Source organism: Prosopis cineraria, unplaced genomic scaffold (assembly GCF_029017545.1).
Source record: "Prosopis cineraria cultivar Desert tree isolate PC_DT_omini unplaced genomic scaffold, ASM2901754v1 PC6, whole genome shotgun sequence".
NCBI classification, from domain to species: Eukaryota; Viridiplantae; Streptophyta; class Magnoliopsida; order Fabales; family Fabaceae; genus Prosopis; species Prosopis cineraria.
The window spans coordinates 34709695-34731724 of record NW_026555337.1 but is presented as its reverse complement, the minus strand read 5'-3'; the positions used below and the strand labels follow the sequence as shown (position 1 = coordinate 34731724).

The following is a 22030-nucleotide window of genomic DNA, read 5'->3' as shown; positions in this document are numbered from 1 at the left end:
TTAGATAAATAAAAATAAGAGAGTACGTACATGATCTCTCTTCAATTTGCCATGAAGTTTATTTTCATCAATATTTGGGCAATTTTGTTTTATATATGTTGGCTTTGTTTTTAAGTATGAATGGTTATGTGGTTATAGAAATGTTACACTCTCCATATTGTAACATTGATGATATATAATTAATAAAGTCATCTATTTTAACTTATTTTAATTTTTCTCATATTCTTTAGTACAATGAGTTAGCTATAATTTGTAGCGAAAGCAATCATCTTTGTTTAGCATTGTAAGTAACATCTATGAATGACAAAGAACATTCTTTTAATTTATTTTTTTTTTGGAACAAGACAAAGAATATTCTTATAACCAAAAATAAAAATGATTGAAATTTCATCATTAATAAACACTATATTATATGCATTTGTCGGTAGTATCATGAGCTAAATTTTATTACAAATTGTATTGACAACAATAATAGAGTGTAACTCTCTCATAATCAACAATAGAAATTCTTATATCTAAAATTATACGAAAAAGCAAGGTAACTTTTGTAGCACCAATCTAACATCATTGTTAAGTTTAACATATGAAAAGGGAGAGACAACATGTCGAAATATGAACTCTTGAATAATTTTTAGGAATTTTATTGACTTTCTGTGAAAAGTTTTCACTTTCAATAATATGGCATGAAGAAAATAATGTGATGCCACCAGCAATTAAACTATTAAACAATTAAACTATTAAAATCTGTGAGTAGGGGTTTTGGTTTTTAAATTCCTAAAGTATTTTAGGCTATGCGCTTTAGTTAAAATTGCTGTTAAAAAGTAAAAACTAATGGACTAATTAATTAGTATTCTAATCTAACCATTCAAAATAAGTTTAAAAATATAAAATATGTGGTTCAGGTTTTAGAAGCAAAATATTGAAATTTGAACCAATTGATTTGGGAGTTCTAAAATGAAAACCAAACCTTACTAATAATTAATTTTTGTTGAATTGATTTTGTTTGGTTTGGTATGATCGGTTTTGTTTGGTTTTAAACACCTTTAGTACATAGGATTGAAAGTAAAATAAGGTCTATTGTCAAGTTTTAAAAATTAAGATAGCTATTATATACATGGTTCAAAGTTTAAGAAAATTTTCAGTAATGTAATTTCAAGAAAATCACTTTAACTTTAAAATTAAATTAAATTAACTCACTCGTAATACTTTTACTTTTCTTTTTAAAATTCAGAATTTAGAAATATATTTAAATGCTTTAATTTAAATAATTTTATTAACTCATAAAAAATGTTGAACTTGTAATTAAGATACAAAATGAACTTGGGGAGCTTGAACCGAAATTAAACCACACAAATTAAGTTAGGGACTACTTGTTGGCATTGGGCGTGGGTCCCACAATTTCTCCATGTTAATAGATAACGATTTTTTAACGAAAGGGCTTTTTGCTCCTAGAGAAATTTTAAGAGGGATATTGCCCCATTTCTTAATGTAGGATGCTCAACGCTATTAAAAAAAAAGTTTAGAAAAAAAAATGACCTTTAATTTTACCAAGTACTGGGGTGATTATCATACTCCATTTAGTAATTTAATTAAAATCTGCTGCAAAAAAAAAAGAAATTATTTAATTATAACACATTCCTCAAATGCACCGTGGTTTTTTTGAAGCTAGACAAAGTCGAGGATGAAGATGAAGTTCATTTCGAATGCGCCAGGTGAGAAACCAAAGTTAGATGAAGATGATTTTTAATCGCAGAAGGTACAGACGAAGTCGAGAATGGTCAGAGACAAATGAAAGCAAGGCCATAAAAAAGAAAGCGAGAAAGCAAAGGTTTTATTATAGAGATAAACTCGGCATGTCAATGCATTATTGTATTGAATGGGGCTGGACATTTTATGGTTTTATGCTTTCCCATTTGTATCAGGTGGGACTAGATTTTCTTATATGAGAAGAGGAGATAGAAGAACGTGCTTCTGATTGGTATAAGTTGTAGCAAATATGAAGGGATTGAATATAAAAATTCATCCTCTTTAAGCCTGTTTTAGTGTCCTTAGAATCGGATTCAGAATATTAAATTAGTGGGGGCAATTTTCTTGCTGACATTCTTTTAAAAAAATATATAAATATGTAAATATGAACCATCCCCTCTTATATAAAGTGGGGGTGGAGTTTAAATAAGGGTTGAAATTTAATTTTATTATTTATGTAAAATATATAATTTTTTAAATATTATAAGTGATATTCTTAATGTGCAACAAGTTATCTTTCAAATTTAATCTAAAATTGATTTAATATAATTTCATATATATGAATGTGAAATATAAAATTCTGATTCTTTTTTAATTTGGGTTAATATATAATTTAAATATTAAATTATAAGTTTAGGGGCAATTTAAACTATAAACTTTTAAAAGATATATTTTAAACTCCAAACAATTAAAGTTGGGATAATTTCTCCCCCATGGTACAAACATCCATAAAAATGGGGTCCAGTATGAAATTTTCACTAAATAAAGGTTAAGAGTGAAATTTGGTGAAAATCACACATTATGCCCTAATTTTTTAAAAAAAAAACTAAACGACATTTGTTTAAATTTATTAACTGTGGGGATAAAATTATCTCAACTTTAATTATTTAAGATTCAAAATGTACCTTTTAAAAGTATAGAATTCAAATCATTTCTAAAATTATAGTTTAGGGTTCAAATTGTATATTAACCCTTTTTATTTTTCTATATATGTGTTTGTGTATTTATAAAAGATGAATTGTTTTTTCCCATAATTTGTATCTTATTAATAGTAAATATTTAATATATTTGTATATGATATAAAAATTTGTGAAATAATAGTTATTTGGGACAATCACTGTTGAGTCCATAGAATGGTTGTAATCACTCAAAGTCCCATAAAATGGAGAAATAGCTTTAAAGTCCCAAGGGTCTTTGGTGTAAATAATTTTTATTTGTCTATTATTGCCCATGATCTGAAAAAAATGAAGGCAGAAAATCTCTCCAACAAACAAAGTTTTCCTTCTCTACATCTTCTTCCAATATTTGAAACTCTCTCTCCCCCTTGCCATAATCTAAAACTTACTACCAATTATTACTTCATCTGCGTATTTGAAGCCATGTGACTTTTCATCTGTATCATCTCCCATTTTCAAATCTGATTTTTGTGTGCATTATCACCACCTGGTCCTTATTATTGAAGGCTTGTAACTTTAGGGCCAACTTTTTGTGCAAAACATTCCCACGATTAAAGGCTTCAGCAAAATTTTGGACGGTGAAACCTGAAATTGCATTTTCGAATTTGAAGCTATATATGTGTGTGTGTGTGTTTGGTTTCTAAAGGTATATTAACTTTACACTATAGTAAAATATGATTTTTAAATTCACATATTTAAATCGGCTAATGCGTAACGGTTTAAAAATGAGGGATGGTGGCATTTTTTGTAAATAAAAAAAAGTTAGGATGACTTTTAAATTGGTTAACAAAGGAATCGATTTAGAAATTAAAAATCTTTAGAAGTTAATTTTTAAAATGTAAAATAAATTAAAATCTTTTTAGTTAACTTTTATCTAAAACTGGTTTAGAATGTTCCTTTTTTAAATCATCATATATGAGTATCTATTAGTTTAAATGACTAATTTTAACCAGTTTATATAAGAATTTTTACATCAGTGTTGATTCAACATCTAAATCTCTCTCTCTCTTTAATTTCTTGGAGGTTGTCTTTCTTTAGCGAAGGCAATGGTGATGCGGAAAATCAAAGACATCGAAGATGAGGCTCCTATACTTGGCCTTAATTCTAATTGCTTCATCCAATCTCACTCTGAGAGGAATATAGGCCATGCCTATGGTCGGTTACTTTGGATTTGTCGATAGTTGTGGAATGTGGATGAGAATGCCCATGTTTGTCATTAATTGACAATGGCCCGCATATATTGACAATTTCCTCATACCTTGTTGATAAGTAAATAATTTTCATGTGGAATAATTTCATTTTAAACTAAAAATAATAAATATAATATTGAATACTTAATAACATGTAATGACAACATGGCAAAGGAAAATATAATGCTAACTTACGCAAAAGGTATTGACAGGTAAAAATAAAATTATATGTTGTTTAAATTAGCAAAGTAATAGGTAATGATAACTTGGCAAAGGTAAATAAGAACTTACACATAGGGTATTGATAAGTAAAAATTTTTGAAATTATTTTCTATGTAAATTAACAATGCAACGAGTACTGACAATATGGCAAATGAAAATGAAAGCATTTACATATCATATTGACAAGTAAAAAATATGAAGTTATTTTCTGTTTAAATTAAGAAGACAACGAGTAATAACAACATGGAAAAAATGAATAACAACTTACACATCGTGCATTGACAAGTAAAAATTAATGAAGTTATCCATTATTTAAATTAACAAGGTGACAGATACAGTGACATGGTGAAGAGGAATGACAACATGTATACTGGATATTGACAAGTAAAAATTCAACAAGTTATTTGTCATTTAAATTAACAAGACAATGGGTAATGATAACATGGTAATGGGAAATGACATCTTATGCATAACAAGTAAAAGTTTATGAAGTTATCTGTCATTTAAATTAACAAGGCAACATGTAATGACAATATGACAATGAAAAATGACAATTTCTCATAGATATTGACAACCAGGCTTACATTAAAATATACATGTTAAGATGCAAAATATATACAACTTTATATGCATCTTTTATATAATTATACAATTTTCACAACTTGTCTTAAAAAACTACATGAATTGCATTGATATTTATTAACTCTTGGTAAGTCTACCAACATATACAAAAAATTCTATATATATATATATATATATAGGCTACAACTGTATAAACAAAAAATTAGACATGTCTCTAACAGTAGTCAACATGAATTATGATTCTTGCATGTCTTGAAATTATAATCAGTCTCATAATATCTTATACAATGATAAACCTTTGTATTTGAAAACTGATATTTCCTTTTTTAAATCTTTGTACTTGTATGGTTGATGACATCATTCTTGTACACTCTTCATATATTGTTACTTTTTTTTTTTTATTGTTTTTGTTCTTACACTCCCGCCACATGCTATTATACTGCCTTGGGCATTATCTACAAATTGTTTCCCCCTATAAAAGAAAATATAATATATGTTTTTCACAAGCTACATCTCATTATTCCAATCACAAACAATAAAACTCCAAATTAAGTTATTAACAGTCACACATGCGCAATTCATATCATCCTAAAGTGCAACAAAACATATGAACATCAACTATTACCAATCTACCTATCAACAAAGCAGGAATATGCTATGAGATTTATATAGGGAGAGATTAACCTTTTTTTTTTCCCTTAAATAACCTAAATAGAGCTGAAAGATAGGAAATAGAAATACCACGATAGAGCAACAACTCTTATCGTCTTGTGAAATAGTCAAATGTTCTAAGTGTTTAAATCAACATAGACTGTCATAACACAAAATTTTCAATCAAACCAATTATATGACCACAGGCATGCCCTATAATCCTCAGAGTGGGATTGGATGAAGCAAGAATTAAGGTCAAGTATAAAAATCTCATATTTGTTGTCTTTGATCTTCTGCATCACCGTTACCATTGCTAAAGAAAGAGAATCTCTCAGGAAATAAAAAGAGATTTAAATGTTGAATTAAAATAATTGTACCTTCAAATCCAGAAATGCAATTTTAGGTTCCACCATCCAAAATTCTCATAGATGCCTTGAAGTGTGGGATGCTTTGCACAAAAAAGTTGGCCCAAAAGTTACAAAGCCTTTAATAATAAAGACCAGGTGGTGATAACACAGACAATAATCAAATTTGAAAATGAGAGAAGAAGATGAATAAAATGAGAAATCACATGGCTTCAAATACACAAGTGAAGTAATTGGTAGAAAGTTTCAGATTGCGGCAAGGGGGAGAGACATAGAGAGCTCCAAATATTGGAAGAAGAAGACTTGGTTTGTCGGAGAACTTCATTTCTTTTTTTGTTTTTTTTTTAAGATCATGGGTAATTCAGTAATTGAGCAATGAAAATTATTCACATAATCACGTCAAAGTCCCGTGGGACTTCAAAGCTATTTTTCCATTTCGTTGGACCTCTAAATAATTAGACTTCTTCCGTGGGCTCAATAGTAAATTCCCTTATTTTATCATTTCATAATTTTTATATATTTTTAATTGTTATCTTCATTTGTGTTGATGTAAGGTAAAATTATGTGTTAATATATGGTTTTTATCAAATTTATTTTTTAATCAATTTTATTTATGTCCACTAATTTTATTTAACATAGTACAAGGTTAAGATTCTTTTTAATTATTTAAAAAAATTGAAAAAAAAGCGTATGAGAAAATTAGAAAAATGAGAATTAAAAAATTAAAAAAATTAAAAGTATGCTATGATAATATGAAAATATATTCTTTATCAAATAATTTGACTTTAAATTATTTTAATAATTTTAATTTTGATATAATTTTTTATTTCAAATTATTTAGTTAAAAATAATTACAAATGTCGGACACCAAATTCTTCCTAAAATTAATTATAAGCCCCGATAAAACCCTTTCTCGCGAGTAGCGGGTTCAGTTCTCTTTCTTCGACGAACAAGCATCCCATACTCCGTCGGACGCGTTCCACTGTGGTCAGCCCTGCGTAGTTGTCCGGGGCAAGCAGTGAAAAAGGTTCAAATCCTAGGGCCTTTTCTACTCCCACGGTGAGATTGATTTCTTCAATCTGGTGTTCTGAATCTAGATTTGAATATTTCCCCGCGTCATCTGTTCCCGCTGTTCATGCTTTGTTTTAAACTTTTCATTTTAATTTGGCTTTGAATCTGGTCGTGTAATTGTTGAATATTGACACCTTTGGATTTGGGAATGTTTACATATTGAGTTATTTATTTATTTATTAGTTTTTGCTTGAATGGTGTGTAATTGGCTATTATACTTCTTCCCTCTTCATTGTGATTACCAGCGACTTGTATGATTTGGATTTTTTTTTTGGGTGCAATGTAGGATTTGTTGTGTTTTGGCATTATGTTTATTAATCTTTTTATATTATCATCAAATTTGAAAATTCTCAAGTTTCTTGTGATGTATGATCTTGTAAATGACTTGGCTCGAGTTGTGTCAAAGCATCTGCAACAAAAATTAAAAGGACATTATATCAACTATGCACATTTCAAAGATTTCAGTTATAGGTCTGCCTATGAGTGTCCTGCTTGTGTTTTGTCTATAAGTTGAGTGCTCTACTTTAATTTCACAGGAAGTAAATTTCAGGGACTCTGCTTGCAATTCCACTTCTGAAAAGGAGCAGAGGCAGGATCGTAGTAATTGCTTCAGGTATGGGATGGTACCCTCTTCCAAAACTTGGTTACTATAATGTAAGACTCAATCATGGAATTTTCAATCTACAATTTTCATTTCAGAAAGAGAAAAAGTTCACTTGTCTTATCACTTCAGGCAAGCGGGGCAATCTACAATTTTCATAACAGTGCTGCAAAGTAATATACTGATAAAGACAAGAACTTGGATATTTTTCCTTCATTGAGTTGATTCTTTTTCCTTCATTGCTTACTCATATACTGATAAAGACAAGAACTTGGACAATTCTCCTTCATTTAGTTGCTGCAAAAAGAGACAGATTCCAACTTTTGATTTTTCATCAAATGAGCCCACAACAGAGCAAAGTCTAGATGATAAAGATTACGTAATACTTCTTGCTGCACGAGTCATTGGGCAAATCTTGATATCTTTTAAATTTAAATTCACAATAAAAGCATTAAAAAATAGCAAGGTTCACTGAGCATTAGTGGCTAAGAAATATCCAGTTGAGCAATGGGCTTTATTTTGGCCTTCTCAAGCTCGCCTTTGTCTTTATCTTATTCCTTCTCCTCTATCTTCACATCGCCTCTTCTTCTTCTGTCCAGACTTGGATCCATCTTCTCTCCTACTTCACTTTCTTCATGTTCATCTGTCTCACCTCAAACTCGCCTATGTCTTCATCTTCTTCTTCCTTTATCTTCAGATGAACCCTACTGTGCGTTTGGAAGGAGGGCTAAATTTGATTATTTTTTCTGGGTGGCAAGTTTTATTTAGTATACGTATTTTTAAAAAATTAATGTGGCGCTGACAAAGCTGCCTGCTAGGCAATTTCTAGCACCATTAATTACTGTTAGTGCCGCATAGGATGAGTTGATAGGGACCAAGTTGTGATGAGTTAAAACATAAGGACTAGGTTACAAACTCAGTGAAACTACAAAAGGATTAAATAATTAATTTTCCCTATATTTAAAATAATACATTATCATTTCAGTTGACATCTATCTACCTCATCCTCAAAAAACACTATCCCATTCCCTTTCCTAATTGCAGAAACTTCATGTTTGACAGCGACAACGACAAGCTTTAAGAATCAAGATCCATTCTGACTGTTCGACAATGAAGGCGTCGATCCTGCTTCAACAATTGCAACAGTTGAGACGGTTAAGAAGCTGAGCTTGACCACTTTTTGCCTCTGAACCAATGAAATTCCCCTTTCCAAAATCATTGCTTCTTCAAGATTTTTGGCATGATTTTGGTTCAAAATTCCAACCAATTAATACTGAGCATGTGTGCTATCATTGTGAAGGGTCATTGGAGTAATCTGTTGAAGCTTGAGAAGGCTTCTGCTCTTACTTCTTCCACCATTCACCAGGTACTTGTGCAACTCTCTCTCCATGGCTTTGCTCCATCTCATTCCTTGTCATTCTTCAAATGGGCTGAATCAGTTCCAAATTATAAGCACTCTTTGCATTGTTCATGGTCCATGCTTCATATCCTTGTAAAGCATAAACATTTTAGAACCGCACAAGAGATGCTTGAAAAAATTGCCCGCAGGGATTTTCTTTCATCGCCATCAGTTTTGAGAGCTTTGATTGAAATTCAACATGACCCAGAAGTTAATTCGCATATATTGAGTTGGCTTGTAATACATCTTACAAAATCAAAGATGACCGATGATGCCATTCAGGTTTTTGAGCAGATGAGGCTATATAAATTGAAACCTCATTTTCATGCCTGTACTGTGCTTTTGAATTCTTTGGTCAAGCATGGGGTTACTAACATGGTATGGAAGGTATACAAACAAATGGTTCAAGTTGGTATTATTCCTAATATACATATCTATAATGTGTTAATCCATGCTTGTTCCAAATCAGGAGATGTAGAGAGGGCAGAACATTTACTGAATGAGATGGAAGTGAAGGGTGTGTTTCCTGATATTTTCACTTACAATACTTTGATATCATTATACTGCAAGAGAAGTATGCACTACGAGGCTTTATCTATCCAGGACAGAATGGAAAGAGAAGGAATAAATCTTGACATTGTTAGTTACAATTCTCTTATTTATGGATTTTGTAGAGAGGGTAGGATGAGAGAAGCCATGAGGATATTCAGCAACATCAAAGGTGCAATTCCCAATAATGTTACATACACTACATTGATCGATGGGTATTGCAAAATAAATGACCTTGAGCAAGCTCTGAAATTGCGTGAGATGATGGAGGCTAAGGGATTGTACCCTGGAGTTGTTACTTATAACTCAATTTTGCGTAAGCTATGTCAGGATGGTAGAATAAGAGATGCAAATAAACTTTTGACTGAGATGAGTGAAAGAAAAGTTCAACCTGATAGTGTCACATGTAACACGTTGATAAATGCTTACTGCAAGATAGGAGATATGAAATCTGCATTGAAATTTAAGAACAAGATGTTAGAGGCTGGATTGAAACCTGACCCATTTACATTCAAAGCATTAATTCATGGGTTCTGCAAGATGAAAGAGCTGGAAAGTGCCAAGGAGATGTTGTTTTCCATGCTTGATGCTGGGTTTTCCCCCAATTACTGCGCTTATTCATGGATAGTAGATGGTTACTGCAATAAAGACAATGAAGAGGCAGTTGTTACGCTCCCAGATGAGTTTCTTAGAAGAGGTCTTTGCATTGATGTTTCAATATTTAGGGCATTAATAAGAAGGTTATGTAAGTTAGAAAGGATACCATGTGCTCAGAAGTTATTTAATCTTATGGAAGGGAGAGGTATATCAGGTGACTGCGTTATTTATACAAGTCTTGCTTATGCATATTGGAAATCAGGGAATGCAAAGGTTGCATCAAATATATTCGAAGAGATGACTAGGAGGAGGTTGATGATAACAGGCAAAATCTATAAATGTTTTGTTAATCCTCTTGATAGTGAAAACAAAACTTCATGTTCATTCTGGAATTATGTGGTGGATAGGGGCCTTATGTCAAGAAATACCATGAATAAAGTAAAGAAGATGGAATTATGATGATTAACCATTGTTCACTAGAATTTTCAGGGTTATGTTTTGAAGCTTTTAGAGTGGAAAATGAATTACTGGCCATGATTGCATTTATAGCCTTTCTGTATTTTTCTCTTCATAATTTACTAGAGGGTAGAAGCAATTGGCTGTGAACAGAGTGTCTGATCATTTATTAACTAAATCTGAGGTTAACATATTTATTCGCTAATGGATTAAATTTACTGTATCTTTTTGACATTAAATCACTAGGCATAACTACTTTTCTCTGTAACTTGGGTTTCATAGCTAGCAGGTTTATTAAAATTCTTGGACTCTAGATAGATGAAGAATATAAGTTATAGTTTGATACTTTGTTTTTTGGCCGCTGAATACTGCTGCGTGCTCTTTCATTAATTTGCATAAAAAAAAAAAATCATATTTTCGCTTGCCTGAGTATAGCGTTGAACTACTGAAAATTCTTGTATTTCTTTTTTCCCATCACCTTTAAATTAATCATATTGCTGGAAGAGACATTTGCATTACCATTCTCTGTTGTAATGCTGAACTGACGAAAGTTAATATTTGTTGATTCTGTTGGCATTAACTATCCTGATTGCTTAGACCTTAAATGGAAGAGATTTCATGTAATTGACCATAAGTAGAATGTGTAGCCAAAACTAGAAGCATTTTGATGCATATTTGACCCTCACCTCCAAGACTTGAGTAAGAAAATTAGTTTTTCTTTTTAGAAAAATAAAAAGGGCTGGCTATTTATCCACCAAAATTGAATTGAATGAAATTCAGTCTTCTGTCAATTTTCATTGTCTCGGGGACCTATTCAGCACCATCTACTACTTCTCATTGCTAAGCTGTTGAGACAGAGTAGAGGAAAATGTCAGTAGAGGAAAATGTCCTAGGATCTATTTGTATGTCTTCAATTTTAATTGGAAAACACCTATAACTGCTAATGGGTTTCTTCTTGCATGCTCTTCCTTTGGTTATTGATGAATTGGTCTTCCTCTTCCTTAACTCTTGATTTCATCAAATGTGGCTTGAGCTTGTTTACATCTGACTGTTGAACAGGTTTCAGAAAAAATTCTTGAGCTCCTTCTTCTAAGCATCTGATTTAAAAAAAAAATAAAAACAAGGCCATGTCAGATCCAAGATTCAGTCAGTTATAACCTCTAAATTTTTAATTTTGAAATTCTTAGTTATTGTCTTATGTTATTAGATTTGGGTTTACTCTTCGCAGTTTCCCTCACCTGTCGATCCTTGATGGGACATTCTCTGAGGACATAATCACCACTGGTATGTTCTTGAGAGACTCAGATTCCTGCAAAATTTATGATCTTCTATTGTTATTTACCTCACCTCTGATAAAAATAATACAATTAATTGTAAGTTATGATGTTCCTAATGTAAAATTTGGATTCAGGCAAACTTTCATGGCATGGAGAAGAAAACCCTATCAAAATCTTGTAGAATTGAAATTAGATTATTTTCTGTATAAAAATACATCACAAGTCTTTTCTCCATTTGTGGAAAATATCCCAAAAGCTTACCTTGATTTTTCTCAGTAGATCGTAGCCTGTCATTCCTGGCATACAGTAATCTGTTATGATCAGGTTCACTTCTAAATCCTGCCAGAACAAGTAACAGTATAATTAGATCAGACTCAATAGATCTAACCCAGATTCATCCCCTGAGAATGCTAAACCTTTGAAGATGGAAAACAATTTGAACCTGATGGCTACCAGCATCAACAGAGACTGTATCTCCCTTTCTCTGTTCATCTGCATTTAAACCAAGAAATTTTAAAGCCTTGCTTCCAGAATCCACTGCAGTAACTGTGATCACAAAAATACATCCACATGAATCAGAAGATATCAAATTAACCCAAAAACACGTACATACATTTATATAATTACATATATATATATATATATATAGAGAGAGAGAGAGAGAGAGAGAGAGAGAGTACCTTGGAAGGATGAGGTTTTGAGGAGCCTCTCAATCAGCATTCTGTCAATGAGACTATCATCAACAGCCAAAACATGAAACTGGGTCTCTGCAGCCATACCCATAATAACCTGAAGATTACGGTGTATGGCAAAAAGCTTGATGAAGATGAAATAGTGCAACTGAGAGAGATGAAGATGATGATGATGATGGTGAGAAATGAGAACGGGACATTTTAAAAGGGGAGCCCATCATGACCAAGAAGATACAAAATCATCCAAGGAAATCTGACAGTTTGGAAAGCGAGATCCGACAGATTTCATTCAGAATCTCCAGGATCTTCTAGGTTGATTTCTAAATTCGAGAAGCAGCAAAGAAGGTGCTGTTTTACTCGCTAATTTTTTTCCATAGAATCATTTCGTTTGACTCTTTTGGTTAATTTATGATTAAAAGTCACTACTCACTATTGGGTTTGCTGTGCCTTTTCAAGAGTCTTGAAGGTCACTGCTCAATAGTGTCAGCATTCCATTCATGCACGTGCACGTACTTTTGAAAATTACAACTCTAATTGTTGTTTGATTAGGAAAATTTCATTTAATGCCCCAAACTTGACCAAAAAAAAAATCCTGTTAGAAGATCTTGAAATTTATAATTAACCTGAGAAGGAATTAACATCAAACTTCACTGAATTTTTTGTAAATTTCTTGGCAATTTTAAGTAATTTTTCTAACAATCTTTTTAAAAAACGAAGAAAGAAAAAAAAAATCGTATCCTAGGTTCATGAAATTTGATACTAGTATTATTGAATTGATACTCATCCAGTGGAGTAATTATATTTTAGAACTTTTAACATAATTTTCATCAAGTTTGTGTCCTTAAATGTAATATTTCTTCAACCCCCCCCCCCCAACCAAAAAAAAAAAAATGAAACGGACGTACTTTGCTGTACGTACTCATATGGGGGGTCCATTAACAAATTTGATGAGCCATTTCTTTACCAAGTAAAATCTATATTTGACTAATATTCCTTATAAAATCTGTGCTTCAAATAGTCGGGGGAAAAAAAGTCAAGCATAACTAACTGTTTTATCAAAGGTGATAAACAAGATTAAAAAAATAAAATAGAAGTTATTTTTAAGATAAAAATATCATCATACTATTATTTTATGAATAGTATCATAAAAATATAACAATATTAAATAATAATTACAATGATACACCAAACATTAAGTTAATAATAGTTGTCGTACTAGAAGTTTTAAGATCGTGTAAGTAATTTATATTATTATATTTTATAACTTCAATTCTTTTTTTTCCTTTTGTTTTGTATAATCAAATTTTTTTAATAATATAATACCTTAATTAGTGTTTCCTTCCTTTTTTTTTTTGGGCCACACTGTTTCCTTCCATTCAATTCTTGAAAATCAGTCTGAACACTTCAGAAACAAAAATTATGCGAAGTTAAACAAGCAACGAGCAATATTAATTATGACGCTTTTTTGAGATACATTCGTTTTACTTAACTTAAAAATTTTAAATTAGTATTGGCTTTTATGTATGTACTTGTTTTCTAAATAAATAAAATAATTCCTCAACATATGCTATCTGAATGGATCAGATCAAAGTCAGCACTGTTCTGGAATGAGAATATATTTTCAAACAGTTCATTTGTTTTCTTTTTTGTTTTTATTTTTAAAAAAGAATGAATTGAGAACATGAGCACGTGGCCAATTGAATAATTGCTGGGATTTCATTTTCCGAATTATCTGACCGAATCATTTGTCAGAATAATCTCTTTTTCTGAGATCACATCCCTCCCTCATGTATCGTGATATTATAATTATAATAGAATCAATTTCGATGCGTATAGATTAATTTCGCTTAAAGTATAAAAAAAATTCAAAAACAAAAGACTTGCAGATTATAGAATATATTAAAAAAAAAATCATTGCCGATATTCACAGTTTTTATCATGTAAAACAAATTTAAAATGTACGGAATCAACTATAATTTTTTGAAAAGAAAAAGGATTAATCTGATAATGATTTAAAATAAAGATGTCAAAAGCCATTAGGGATTATGATCGTCGGATAATTATTTAAAATAATAATGGGTTTTATATCAATTATTTATATTTCCTCCAATAAGAGAATATATTACAAAATAATATGATTAGTTCAATATAAAAATCAATTATATAAATATAATTCAGAATTTAAAAAATACTCTCTCTGTTTAAAAATATAAGACATTTTTAAGAAATTGAATGTTAAAAAATGTAAGATATTTTTAATCTTTCGAAGTATAATCATTGCTTTTTTTTTTAAGTGTCCCTATTAATAGTAACTTTATATTTATTATAGGATATTTAATAGGAATAAATATGGAAAGATAGAGTTAGTTTGAAAATAGGTAACTATTTTATTGGGAGTGAAATTCGGTAAAAAAATGCCTTACATTTTTAAACTTAGGGAATATATAATAATTATTTTTATTGAATAAATATATACTAATTCTATCAAATACTGTGTTAATAATAATTATTATTACTATAGAAAATAAGAATTATTGTTAAAGACAATTCTCTTAGCTTTATATGCCTCTTTTTTCCTCCATCCATGCAACCTTCGGTTTCAACCATGGTGTTTAATTTGATTTTGAAAAATAATTCATAAAATTTACTTTAAAATGATAAATTAATAAATATTTACTAAAATAATATCATAAACATTATAAAAAAATAAAAACATTAGTATGCCTGACACTATCTCTATTTACTTTAAAATGAGACGCAACATGCAAACAATTGGCCAACACTGTAAGAGGGTTATATATATATATATATATATATATAGCTATCTAATGGGATCAGGTTCTAACGTTGTTTAACTTAATTGGAGATATTTCTTTTAAAAGTTTTTTCTGCAATTACATAGACTCAAATTCAAGATCTCATTACTAATGAGGTTAGGTCTAACATAAGGGTTAGTACCTCATCACATAATGAATTAAGGTTCAAATCTCTGTTGAAAGATATACACGCATTTAATATTTGACCTTATCTTGAACAAGATTGCTTTCAACATGAAAATATCTATAAGTAATAAAAAAATTCAAGATCCCATGCATAAACGATTATAATCCATTTTTACTGTCTTTAGAGGAATTTACTCCTTGCAGCATAAAAAAATTATATTATTTGATAATAATTCATTCATTTCTATAATTTTTTATAGTTAAAGTATATTTTTAGTCATTTAATTCTACACAAAGTTTTATTTTTATTTTTTAATTTTATGAAACATGTTTTTAGTCTTTTAAACCCTAACATCATTAATTTCATCACAAAAAATTTTTACATGAAAATTTCAATTAATAACAATAATTAATAAAAAAATATTCATTTAAAACTAATAGTGTTAAAATTAAATAATTAAAAAATATTTTATAAAATTAAGAAATCAAATTAAAATTTTATATGTAATCAGAGAACTAAAATTATATTTTACTTTTTTTTAATATTTTAAACAAAGAATGTTTTACCAAAAACTTCATTTTTAATCCAATCAATTTTGCATCTTCTTCAAATGTGTAAGCGTGTTATTTATTTGTTTATTGAACATCACATATTTCCAAAATTGTTTTATGATAATTTCAAAAGTCAAAAATCAACGGTTTTTTCCCCCTTGTTATCTCTTGATGCATCATGAAAGCCAACTACCCTTACATCACTATAGTCAAAAGTCAATTAGTCATAATATCCCATCATTTTTAATGATTTTAGCTGTTGAAAATCACCTACGAGATCCACTTCTGATGTTTACTTATCATAAAATGACAATTTAAGAATTTTAAAAAATCATATTAAAGTAGAAATTAAAAAAATAGTACTAAAAGTTTGTAAAATATGAAAACGACTATTGAATTTAGGGATTTAAATTATGATGAGATCCTAATTTGACATTATTTTTTTTTTTCAAGACTGTTAGTTATCATTCTCCTTTTATTAATTTTATCATATAATAATCAAGCATTGAGTTTTAGTCATTTTATATTTATAATTGATGTGTATATATGTGAAATAAAAAATGGCAAGAACTTTATGTAATATTAGATATTCCATAACATAAAAGAATAAATTGGTATAAGTCCAGAGCATCTAGGGGACCCAAATTTATTTTCAACATAATATTTTCTTTTAACTTTTAAAAATTGTGCAATATAACTTTTACTATTAATAAAAGTTAATTTTAATAATTAGTTATTCAAAAATAAAAAAAAACTTTAAAAATTACAGAAAAGATAAAAGAGGAAATTGCCCCTGAATTATATATAGCCTTTTGCATGTGCATGTGTGTGTATATATATATATATATTATAATATCCTAATATCAAAAAAGGTAAAAGAGAAAATTTTTCTTAAATTATAGACTCATAAGCATTTGAGACTCTAAATTTATTTTTGATATGATGCTCTCTTTCAACTTTTGATATTGATACAACTTGACCCTTATCATTAACAAAGTTAACTTTAATCATTAGCTTACTAGAAAATAACCTCAAAAATAACAGAAAATCACCAATAATTTTTGAATATTTTTCTGTAATTTTTTATCTTTTTCTATAATTTTTGAATTTTTTTTTGCTGGGTTGCACTTTTTCTTGGGAGGATAGAAATTGATTTTGATGCATATATTTATTATCATATTTCCTATGATCTTATTTATAAGTCACTTTTAACATTTTCATTGGAATAAAAAAAAAACTTTAAACCTTATTAACTTTATCTTAAAATTTAACAAATTTTTTACTTTACCCTTATTAAATATCTACTCTAAAAATAAAATACTTTAACATTTAATGATCTCTTTAACATTGAATGGAGGCAAAAGAGTAAAAATAGACATAATAATCATTGAGATTTCTTGTAAATAGGATCAAAATAAATTTTCTATTTCAACCTTATAAATAAGATGAGAGAAGTATTTTTATGTTTGGCTTACTCCGTCCCATCATTTTGGATCATAGTTTTTCTTATTATTGTTTGATTTCCTCAGCCTGTTTTTTATATATTATTTGATTAATTGTTCTACTTTTTCCATTTTCTTCAAACTAGAGAGACAAGAGAAACGAAAATGCAAGATTAATGAGGCTAGCAGCACAAAAAATGAGGCTAGCAGCATGTCTACAAAAATATTACCTTGATAGAAACTCTTTGCACAAGCTTGTTAGAACATATGAAAAGTCAAATGCAAGAAAGCTTACTATGAGGATAACACTTTGGACAGTGACATTGCTTTCACATGCACGCAACAAATCATCAATGACATAAAGCTTTAATCCAAAATGGATCTTTTGAGCAATTATGACAAATTTTGGTTGGGTTAGATTATGACAAATGGATCTTCTAAGCAATTATGACAACCATAATATAGCTAATTAGATTCCACCAAATTTGGGTTGGGTTAAATTAGACGTCGATGGTCCTGTCAACCTTAATGAAATTGTGACTTGCGGTGGTCGTGTTGGATAATATGGGCAACTGGATCAAAGGATTTTCTAAAAATCTCGGCTACGAACCTAACACTAATGCAAAATTAATAGAAATCTTGGAAGGTCTCAACCTTTATTAGAATACTAAGATTCCTAAAGTAAACTTGTATTCTAATTTTATAAATGCCTTATCTCTCATTGACTAGAGTTCTCCTCATAATCATCCTATCTCTGCCATTATTAGTAACATCAAAAATCTTACCATACATAACTGGGAGATAACCTTTGACAATGCCTATAAAAAAGCTAACAAATACACTGACCTTATAGCCCACAAGGTTTCAACCAATACTTTTGATATTTGTTTATTTGACAATCTGCCTAGTGATTATAGAAGCCTTATAGCTTCCGACATTACCTGATTTTAGTTTTTTGCACAGTTTTACTGTGACCTTATACACAAAAAAGAAAAGAAAAGAAAATGCAAGATTAAGCTGACTTTATATCTCCAAAATTATATAATTTTTTTTATTTATGATGAGTTTGTAGATCATGAACTGTATATGCTGTTTCAATTTTTTTATTCCCTCTTGCATAATACTCTATCTTGTTACATGATCTTCATCAACTAGGACACAAAGGAAGAAGGGGAGCTTCAGTCAAAGAGGTTGGGTCGAGTTTTCGCAAATTAATTTAATTTTAGCCTTATGCAATATTTTTTTTAAAAAAGCTTTTGCAGATATTTTTTTTTCAACCAACGGGCGAATTTATCCCAAGAATGAGTGTCTTTTTTTTTTTCCCTCCCAATTTTCTTGCTAAGGACCTTACGTTTTCCCTAAAATGTTTTCATCTCTCATAAAGTCTTGAAATGTCGTTTTCCTTGAAACTATTTTTGTGTTTTCCATATAAATCTAATTTTAGTTTTTTATAATATGATGAACATAGTTTTGAATTTTTATTGAAAGATATATATCCACATTTAATATCAACTTGTATCTCGAACAAAATTAAAATGCATTGTATACAAGGGAAAAAAAAAAACTTCTCCAACCATTTTTCTATAGAGACGGGAGAACTAATTAATTAGATGCATCACAAAATGTTGTCAATTTTCCATATGCTCAAACTAGATGTAATTAAGTGGATCTAAGTTTCTTCTTGCTTTTGTTCTCCCCTCCCCTCTCCCCTCATTTGAATGAAAGCATTTCAGTTTGATACAGAGAAGGACTAGTGTTTTGTTGTTTTTCTTTTTTCTTTTTTTGTTTTTTTTTTGGGGAGGGGGCCTAGTGGCTAGTGATAAAAAAATAAAAAACCTCCTAATCAATAAAAATGTTGTGGATTTGAGCCTACATGGGTAAACTAATTTAAATACATGAGTAAAAAATTTCACTCATAACTCATAAGGTTGTATAGTTAAATTTCATTATTGATATGAGGACTTTGTGGGTGAATAATATATAATTACTCAATTCAGCCTGAAAACATGCCTTGACCTTGAGCCTAATGAAATCCTCAAAACTCAACTCACCTAATTTTTTTCACTGAAAAAAAATGCTTAGTTCATTTTAGAACTTAATATTTATTTCAAAACTACTTTATTTAAATTTATGAGTTGCCTACCACATAGGGAAATAAATAATGCTAATCCATTTAACAAATAATTTATAAAATTATTTTAACATATATTTGGGATTTGGAGTACATTACGTATAGACAACGAGTTTAAACCACCGAATGCTTGGTAACGCTACCAATTTAATCAAAAATCTCGAAAGCGAGAATCTACTGAAAAGGATCTTGTTCCATTGTTCCAACTTGATCCAAATTAGTTTAAATCTTAATAAAGTCTTCTCAACTTGACGTGATGCAAACTCAATATACCAAGTGTGCATCGTAAAAAAAAAAAAAAAAGTGTCACACCCCAGAAATGTAAGGTGTAACCGGTACGAGAAATGCTTATAAAACCTACATCCCTTATGCCTAAATTTAAGAAACTTCTAACTTAATATTTTGATCTCTTTAATAATAAGATTATAAATTCTCACCTTGTTTTTCCCATAATAAAAAAGAATCATATACTCTCTTAAAAAAAATTTGACAAAACACCCCAAAATTTTTACAATAACAAATTTATATTAATTCAGCAACACAAAGCTCCGCTTCTCAACAATAAATAACAAATAATCAATGAATATAACATGTCAATATTCCATCTATAGCTAATGAAGAGCAAAAGAAGCAGATTATAAAAATAATACATAAGCTCACATTGAGATCAAGTTGAGATTTGTCCACTATAGCAAAATATGATTTTTAAACCCATATATCTAAACCAGTTAATGCACCAATGGTTTAAAAATGGGAGGCGGTAGCATTCTCATAAATAAAAAGGAAGATAGCATGATTTCTAAACCGGTTAATAAAAAAACCAGTTTAGAAATTGATATCTAAACCGATTACACGTTATAACTGGTTTAGATATGTATTTATATTTTAAATCTTTTTTAAGAGATATCTAAACCGGTTATAAGTATAAACCGGTTTAGATATGCTTGTTATAATATTCCAATTTTTACATAATAAATATTGAAATATTATAATATCTTCAATTTATATTACGATTAAATGACTTTAATAAAGTGAATGTAACAGAGTATATAAGGACAAAAATGCATGATAATTATATTTAAAATGTTTATCATACATATTAAGACTAATTAATTTTATAAAGTTATAAAATTATATAGAAATAATTTTCAAATAAATGAGGCTTTCCTTAATTTGTATAATATAATGGCATTGGTCAAACTTGAAACACAAGTGAATGACCTACTCATGCAGGTGAAAAGCAATACCCATTGGTTTGAAAAATTAAAGCAATACCCCACATACATGGCAGTACATGACCCAACCTCTCATTATAAACTCCCAATGTACGCAATACAACTCTCATCAGTAAAATAATAACACCAAAAGTAATATGACACACATATAATGTACAGTAAAATAATATCTAAATCGTTTTGCTTTGTAATCGGTTTAGATAACTTGAAATTTTAAAGTTTAAACTCGCTCTTTCCTTCATCCACTTCATCCTTGCTTCACGCCGTCAGCTCCCTTTTTCCTTTCCATCGCCAAATTTGTCCTCCTTAGGCTAGCTGAGAACTTGGCATTTTGAGCATAGGTTTTGGAATTCTTCTCCCTCACGTTGCCACCTCCTCGCTCCTCTGTTCTTGTTGCTGTGAAGGAGTGCGTCAATCATCTCCTCCTTTTTCCTCCTGGTATAGTGCCACATCCCTCCTTTACATATTTTGCAATTTGTCCCATGGGTATTCAATTTGATAAATATCCAACTCATGTTGTTGGGAAAAATGTCTAACCCACTTTCGCTTAACACTGAGCAGAATCAAAAATCAATAATATTTAGTAATTTCCATCAATTTTCTCTATTTACTATTTACAAAAAAAGTTCTTCGAATAGAGAAATTATGTTCTTTTATTTGAAAGGATTAATTTTTAGAACATGATTTCTTGTAGCTAGCGTGAGCCTCTTGAGTTGAAGACTCATCTCTCTTTTATTCTTCAATGTTGACTGGTGATGCCCCCACTCCTTTTGTATTTTATTAAAATTTTCTTAGATTCATTCTTAGGTCCAAATTGACAATGCTCATGTCCTGTTTCCCACTGATGAGATCAAGACAGTAAAAGATGCCAAGGGCACTTTTACCTTATGGCCAAAGAGACTTGTTAGGATGCCTCGAGATTTGGTAACAAAATTAATTAATTATCATATATTTCTTAAATTTAAGCACGTTTTACCAAATTTTTTAATTTAATAGGAGACCCCATCGTTTGATAAAGTGGGTCAAAAGACACAGTTGCACGAGCTGAGTCCATAGGACCAATTTGTCCTATTGGCATATGATGAATCGTTTCCTCCTTTAGTTTTTCAAGCAGTTCCTGATCTTGTTGGCATTAACAACTACCAAGTTTTTGTTGAGAATGAGGATCTAGGCCGGATTCTTATTGATGGTGACCAAACTACAACGAACATTCAAATTGGAAATGATGTAAGTATCTTATTTTAAGTGTAAATTTAAATGAAATTAAACAATTTAACTATTGGTACCAACTTGTTTGCATTATCATAGGTTTTTGCATTAAATGTTAGTTTCCTTGGGAAAAGACAAATAATATGGATTTCTTTGCCCATGTTA

At 29.9% G+C, this 22030-nt stretch overlaps 2 protein-coding genes across 10 annotated transcripts; one reads left to right on the top strand and one right to left on the bottom strand.

The window, feature by feature from the left end:
* Window positions 1-6630: 6630 nt before the first annotated feature.
* Window positions 6631-12876, top strand: LOC129313434 (pentatricopeptide repeat-containing protein At5g38730-like). 9 transcript variants are annotated; one of them, XR_008593946.1, is made up of 5 exons: window positions 6631-6771; window positions 7320-7396; window positions 8447-11535; window positions 11614-11669; window positions 11797-12876. XR_008593946.1 is itself a non-coding variant. In XM_054956533.1 (3 exons), exon 3 carries the CDS (start codon window positions 8625-8627, stop codon window positions 10386-10388), a length of 1764 nt encoding a protein of 587 aa, XP_054812508.1. In that variant the 5' UTR covers window positions 6631-6771; window positions 7320-7396; window positions 8447-8624; the 3' UTR covers window positions 10389-12876. The 9 variants fall into 9 exon arrangements, 5 of the variants coding, with proteins under 5 accessions (XP_054812508.1, XP_054812509.1, XP_054812510.1 ...); XR_008593944.1 differs by having other exon boundaries at window positions 8447-11531; window positions 11614-12876; XR_008593945.1 differs by having other exon boundaries at window positions 11614-12876.
* LOC129313435 (two-component response regulator ORR9-like) lies at window positions 11326-12501 on the bottom strand. Its single transcript, XM_054956538.1, has 5 exons — window positions 12343-12501; window positions 12105-12208; window positions 11924-12001; window positions 11624-11694; window positions 11326-11482 (listed from the first exon to the last, which is right to left on the bottom strand). Exons 1-5 carry the CDS (start codon window positions 12443-12445, stop codon window positions 11326-11328), a joined length of 513 nt encoding a protein of 170 aa, XP_054812513.1. The 5' UTR covers window positions 12446-12501.
* Window positions 12877-22030: the final 9154 nt, after the last annotated feature.